This window comes from Artemia franciscana, chromosome 8, assembly GCF_032884065.1.
Source record: "Artemia franciscana chromosome 8, ASM3288406v1, whole genome shotgun sequence".
NCBI lineage: Eukaryota > Metazoa > Arthropoda > Branchiopoda > Anostraca > Artemiidae > Artemia > Artemia franciscana.
Window position 1 is genome coordinate 8,078,748 of NC_088870.1, and position 7,224 is coordinate 8,085,971.

Here is a 7,224-nt window from a genome sequence, read left to right on the forward strand (position 1 = left end):
TAATAATAATAATAATAATAATAATAACAATTAAGCAAAAATTTTAACATAAGTATCAAAATTTACTACAGTGTATCACCCTTATAGAGAGTTATCCTATATCTATTCTTTAGCGTGTGCTGGTCCCTTTCTTAGGTCTTTGTGGAACAGTTTCCATAATATTACAGATATTGGAATTCATGTTACCCACCACCAGAGTGCGAGGTGTATTGACCCATGCACCGTCTTTAGAGAATATGGTAACGAAAAAAAGATAAGGGGTTCCTTGAAGATGAACAAACGGTCAGTGTGGAGCTAATTAGACAAGGGGGAGTTACAACTTAAGAGTCTGGAGAGTTACAACTATAAACACTCACTGCTTGGGAACCGTTAATTTACTTTTAAAGTGGAGATGTACTCAGGTCTGTACCTTCGTGGAAGAGGGAATGTTTTGCATTCGAATGCCTTTTGGAAGACGAGGAGGGTTTTTGAGCACCTGAATGGGAATTCCTTCAAGTGATTATTGGTTCTGATACACATGAAATTGCCATTCACTTGATTTCCTAAATCAGGAGTTTGAGGGGAATGAACTTACCACCTGGTTTTTCAAACTCGGACTGAAATATTTTTCGCAAAGTCACATCGCAAAGTCCTTCCTTATTTGACTCGGGAGCATTCGCACCACCCATGATGTCGACAGTTGAGCTTTGTTTTTGTCGACTTTAGTTATTTCATATGGTCTACAAAAATCTTTTCCCAATTGTACGTCTTTTAGGGTGTTCACTCGTTGAGAACAGACTGGATTAGGTACAGAAGATCTAGGTTAAGGCAAAGCTACCATAGGTCTGGGTTTTTTGGGCTTAATGCCTGGCGAAAGAGTTCTGGAGAAAATTGCAATGGAATCTCCCTAGGAGGAAGTCTGTCTATAGACTTCAAGGTCTAGACTACAGCGTCCTTACAAAGGTTTTAATTCAGATACAAACTTGCTAACAGATCTCACGTTGAAATCTCGATCAGTTGAAAATCCCAAAGGCTTATTATTGTTATTTATTTGAAGCTAAAATTAGATAAAAAGACAATAGAAATTGAAAAATGGAAGGAGCCACAAGATAATCGACAAAAATCAAATTAAAATGCAAAAAGAATAAAAAATTTTTCCTATCAACATCTCCCAAACAAAAAAGACGTTTGTTATGCATATTAACAAATGTCTACATTAAAATAACCGATGATGAGCCTGTTAGAAGTGAAAATCTTCATTTCGGCTGTCTTTTGATTATCGACAGCTGTCACAATGTCGAAATTAAACACAACCTGGTCCTTGCCGGTTCCAGTTCTAGGAACTCTGAAATACTTGACAATATAACCACCTGCTGGACGAGTTGATTAAATGGTTCTAAAAAAGGTTAGTAGATAGGCCACTCTATGGCACCTGACCTTAAAAATAACAATAATAGACCGACTAAATCTTGATTAAAGTCTTAAAAAAAACATGAAATAACACATGGATTTGCTTTTCTTAATATAAAAAAAAAATCTTATCAAAAAGTTTGGCTCATAAGAATTACGACACCTTGCTATTCTACAAAAAAACCTTTTAGGTAGAGTAAAATTGTTGATTGTGATTATGTGGCTAAGATGATCAATTACAAAAATACCCTAGTAATTTAATTTCCACATCCCAAACATTAAAATAAACTCAAGATTTTGCTTTGAACTGCCGCTTAACGTCAAGTATCTAGTTCTATAGTTGTTAAGTGTCCATAAATCTCGGTCAATCACAAGCCATCAGATCTAAAAATAGTCAAGAAAAGTCGAAATCGCCTTTCTTCAGAAAAATCTCAATAACATCTCGGATTTCTCAATAGTTTACCCCTTTTTCTTACAACCACTTATGGTGAAGTCTGTTGGCGAAAATGTGGACTAAATATGGGTTCGTATCAGTAACTGCACAGGAAACTTTGATCTTTCAGAGATCAGAGATGGGCAGCTTGTCATAATTTTTCATTTAGTGTTTTTTTTTATTCTCTCTTCTTTTTTTCTTGCAAACCTGGCTATACAGCTTAAAGGAGCTCAGAGCCGGCCACAAAGGAATTGTCTCTATTGTTTAGATTTATTGTTTAATCGTGGTTTGTTGAAAAAGCTTATCCTATACTATATACCTAACTATATACATGTGTGTCTCATTACACAGATACACTTAATAAGTTTCTGATCTTCACCAGAGAGTACAGCTTAGGTTTTTTTTTCATTTTATTTTATACAAAACACATAAAAAAACCGTTTGTTTGCATTTGTGTTATGATTTTACGAGTTAGAAAACATCAGGGGGTGGAGTGGAGGGGATCAAACCCCTCCCTGCCTCTAGATACGGTATTGCATGGAAATAAAAAAGAAATATCAGTACCGAAAGCATGGGGCCATTTGAAGCAGATACTAAAAAAAAAATTCCTGAAAACCACTTTTAAACAATCATAAATACTGGCTGCTAAAAGTGTATGACTTAACTTTACTCTGTTCTTCACCACTCTTCAACTGCTATTCACTGTTCTTCAAACAAGACGGTTTGAAATGTTAGCTAAATGAATAAGTTGGACCCAGAAGAAGTTGCTTCATGTTTCATTGCGATTTGTCCCCATTCCTCAGTACTCAAATTTTCCCCACGACCCTTTTCGTCTTTTACTGCGAGTAATATCGAACAATATCATTTGGCAATTCTTGTTTTTTTCAGACTTGGATTTGGCTTACAACTTCAGTAGCCGGTTATCTGACTGCTAAAAGTGCATTACTTCACTACTCTGTTCTTCACCGCTTCAGCAGCGATCCCCATTGCATAATGCTAGCGTTTGTCGTTTGCAGTTGCAAAGTATAATAAGGATAGATAAAGTGGGCTATATTCATTTGCCTATCATGTGGTTTAGGGGAGGGGAAGAAGGAAGGTGAAGCATTGCGCTTTTAGGATTCATATAGGCAAGCATTTATGAAGTAGTATTCAGGCAGTTTGCTGAATTTAAGAAGATGGAAAAAAATTTCTTTTCAAATCTTTAAAAAAAGAGAAAAAAGTCCTATAAAAAGAGAAGAGTAAATTAAAACTAATCGGAGTCGAAGTCATATGGCAGCGTAGCTTACGACTGTAAAACCTGGCAGGATAATACCTACAGAGGGATGACACTAATGTCAAATTCAACTTAATAAAAGACAATCCCGTAGTAACCAAAAACCTCGTTAAAAACACGTGTTGAAACAGAAAACTGCCAATTAAGGATGAACCATTATTTAAAACTGCCAAAGGAATGGTAACTGTCATTTCCATTAATATGAATGGTAATAGTTCATTACAAAAACAATTTAAATGTTTTTAAATATAACCTGGAACCACACGAAGATGATATAAAAATGAAGCAAAAACTGCACGATAGAAATCGTCACAGCCAAAAACCCCATATAGGATAATTATATTCCCCCATTTTAAGCAACAAGGAAAATTACTTTTTCACATGGAAACCAGTAATGTGTCTTTTTTTCTGTGCAATTGGGTCGCTGGGTTTATTTGAAAGAAAATTGCTATACTCAGTGCTTATTGCCTGTGACAAAAGATAAGGTTGAAATAAATATAATTTTCGATATGGTATAGCTGAATCTTCACATACACAATGATAAATAACACGTATCTTTTGACAAGACATACATATCTGTTAAAAAGCTGCGTATCTATGATATGAACGCCTGAAACGTTTTATTACTTTTAAAATGACGTCATATGTGGTGGACTATAACAATAGATGACGTCATACTGAAACTTAGAAAATGTTATTTTGAATGACCCGTGACATAAAAAAATGTGACGTCATTTACCATGACGACCTCCAATGATATAAAAGGGCACATAACATCAAATCCCCTCCATAGTGAAACTGGCTTTTAGTGAAAACACTCATGCAATCACTTAAGTTAAAGAGCAGCTTGGATAGTAGTGAAAGGATTGTTGATACACATTTTTCACAACAACATAGATATCCTTCGGATTCCGATAGTGTTCCTCGTAATTATAGAATAATGGATCAAAGAAAAGCAAAGAGAAAAGTTTTATTTCATGTACCTAAGAGTATAAGAACTCCTTATCAGGTTTTACCTAAGTGTAACGTTCCAGCAACAGACTTGGAGAAATTTCGCAAAAAATACTACCTACATGACAAGAAACTTGGCAAGGGTTCCTATGGAGAGGTTTTCATGGGATATCAGAGAGAGAACTGGAAACCTGTAGCTGTAAAAAAAATCCAATTGAACTGCGTTGAGATGCTCCAACTGGATTCCGGTAGAACTTTGCCAAAAGAAGTTTTCTTCTTGACTAAAGTAAAATATATTGACGGATGTATAAAGCTAATTGATCACTATACAGTCAAACAAGAATGCTGGATTGTAACAGAGTACCACCAGAATTCTGTCACACTGGGGGAATATATTTTCAATAATCAAATATTGAAGGAAAACAGGGTTCTCCATCTTTTTCGGCAAATAGCATCAACAGTGTCAAAATTGGAAATAGCTGGAATTGCTCACAGAGATTTGAAATGTGACAATATACTTGTTGATGAAAATGACAATGTCATACTTATTGATTTTGGTTTAGCTGAATCATTAGAAAAGGCAAATGAAAATTTGGACTGGGCCCCTGTAAATCCTCCTCCTGAAAAAGACCTTCAAAATTTTCTTATTGGTCCAGTGACTACCTGGTCTTTGGGGATAATTTTGGCGTCCCTCCTTATTGGAATGGTAGTCTCTGAAATTGAAAATCCTATAGAAATCATCGCCAAGAAAATGGATGATAAAAACATATCTTTTTTGTCTCAGAATTTGGTATTCCAGTGTTTAAATTTGAATAGAGATTGTCGACCAAGTCCAAAGAACATTCTCAAGCATCCAGGGTTGGTAAATGGGGTATGAATATGTTTAAGGAGACAGCAAGACATTTAATTTTAAGTTTTTTTTTCTGGAAATTGTCCTCATGAGCTTTGGCCGATATTAGATTTTATGTGTTTTTTCATCTTTTATTTCAATAAATATTCATCATTATTTTAAATGTTTGAATTTTTACTACAGTAAGTTTTTCTTCTCCTCAACTAAAATGGAAATTTCAAGTTAAAGAATTTGCTTTAAAAAAATAAGAAGAAGAAAAAAAGAACTAGATGCATAGAAACCCAACACGAGGTTGTTGAATGAAAACAATCCTCAGGTTCTAAAGCTGACTAAGTTAAAATAGACCAGGACAATATTTAGTCTATTTTCGACAATCATAGTTGTCAGGTTTACGGCAGAACCCATAGCCGAACCCGGCATAATTACTAGCCCAGAAATAGGGATAGCCCAAAATTTAGCCCTTTTTTAGGCAAAATAAAATTTATCATTTCAAAGATTTATTGCTCGACTTCAATACCTAAAACGAGGAAAAAATGCAATCGGTATATCAGATAACTATCATATAAGTATAGCATAAAGAAAGAAAACGATCAAAAATGGGGTTTTTAAAGACCAAATGAAAATACCGAAGAAAACACACAAAGCGAGTATTTCGAGAGAACAACCGCCTCTCTTCTCCAGCGCGAACAAAATAATAAAATCAAAGAAAAATAAAAAAAAACAAGCGCGAAAATTACAACAAAACCAATGAAAAAATCGCTTAAAAAGTTAAATAAAATTCAATAAAAGACTAAAAATTAAAAGAACTAAAATCAAATACCAAACAATGAATAAAGTGAGTTATTTGCCAATATCTATGATTTGCATAAAATTCAAACAAAATTGAATTGCCAACGACGGATACTAACGAACGACGGATACTGTGGTTTAAAAAATTATGTTAGTATAGGTTAAAAATAAGAACCCAGTGAAAAGACATAACTGCGCATGCTGGGACACTGAAACAAGAATACAAATCTAAGTAGACCTTTCAAAGAAGCAGGCCAAAGACACTGAAAGGGCATGTTAGTATTTTCAGTAAGGCAGTCGAGAGAATTAGCTGTCTTTGGCCTATCATATTGCATATTTACTCAGTTAGAACAGTTCAACATCTTAGTGAACTTCTAACGAAAAATTAAGCAAGAAAAAAAACGGGTTTTAATTTCAACAAAGCAGTCAACAAAAAAAAACAACAAAACAGCACTTTAATTGAAAAATATTCCGAATATTTTGACTCCATGACCAGAAGCCTTTCTCAACGGAAAAATATTAAAAGAACAAAAAAAAACAAAACAAAAAAAAACTGTTTTTAAAACATAATGTACACAACAAACACGACAACTAAACACATGAAAAAAGAAAACAATATAAATAAATAAATAAATGCAAACAACTGACATTATAAACAAAGTTTGACAATTGTGAAACCACGGGTCACTCTCCTCCCAACTAGAATATTAGTAATAAAAATATTCGGAATATTTTTTAATTAAAGTGTTGTTTTGTTTTTTGTTCTCTGCTTTTTTGAAATTGAAACCTGTTTACTAGTTATCGACTTTAAAAGTAAAAATATCTTAGGCACAAGACTAGACTACCAGTCAGCAAACACTAAGTATGACACTGCTCTAGAAGCTGTACCGGGTGCTACGGTAGGAGGCGACAACTTTTTCAAAATGTCTTCCCTTGGATAAAATATTTAGTCTTCTTGGTCCAGCCACTTCCACTTTCTTAGACCTGCCATGCGCATGACACTTACTCTGACACTGTTCTTGTTTTTCTCTTGGACAAACCCAGGAAAATACTCTCCTTCATAAACAACTTTACAAAATCTCCTGTAGAAACACTGTAAGGATCTCTTTCTCACTTCTATCTTTCTTGAAAGTTCAAACTTATTATTCTCAGTTACTCCTGAGTTACGCCCTTTTGACAACCCCTACACACATAACATGCTTTGAGTTAGTCCAACACTCCCTTCAACATTCCTTGAAAGACTCACCTTAAAGTCTTTTGTATTTTTGGAAAGTAGTAGTCAAACATGCATACCTTTTCACAATAACATTTGCTAAATGTGAACAATGATCAAATTGCCTAAATTACAGCCTTTGTCCTGATGCCTACAGGTGGGAAGGGGGAGTGTTTGACATCCCCAAAGGCATTATTATTGAAAATTCTAATAACGCAAAAAAATGCTGTCTCCAAACTTTGATTTGATGTTTGTTTTTGGGAAATGATGGGCGTGGGAGGTGCTTGTTGGTTCCAACTAGTTTTTGATTCTTAAAAGGGCACTAT

At 34.5% G+C, this 7,224-nt stretch overlaps 1 protein-coding gene across 1 annotated transcript; it reads left to right on the forward strand.

Annotated features, from left to right (window-relative positions):
• Positions 1–3,552: 3,552 nt before the first annotated feature.
• LOC136029934 (serine/threonine-protein kinase pim-2-like) lies at positions 3,553–6,238 on the forward strand. Its single transcript, XM_065708468.1, has one exon. The coding sequence runs from the start codon at positions 3,916–3,918 to the stop codon at positions 4,921–4,923; it is 1,008 nt and encodes a 335-aa protein (XP_065564540.1). The 5' UTR covers positions 3,553–3,915; the 3' UTR covers positions 4,924–6,238.
• The last annotated feature ends 986 nt before the right edge of the window (positions 6,239–7,224 follow it).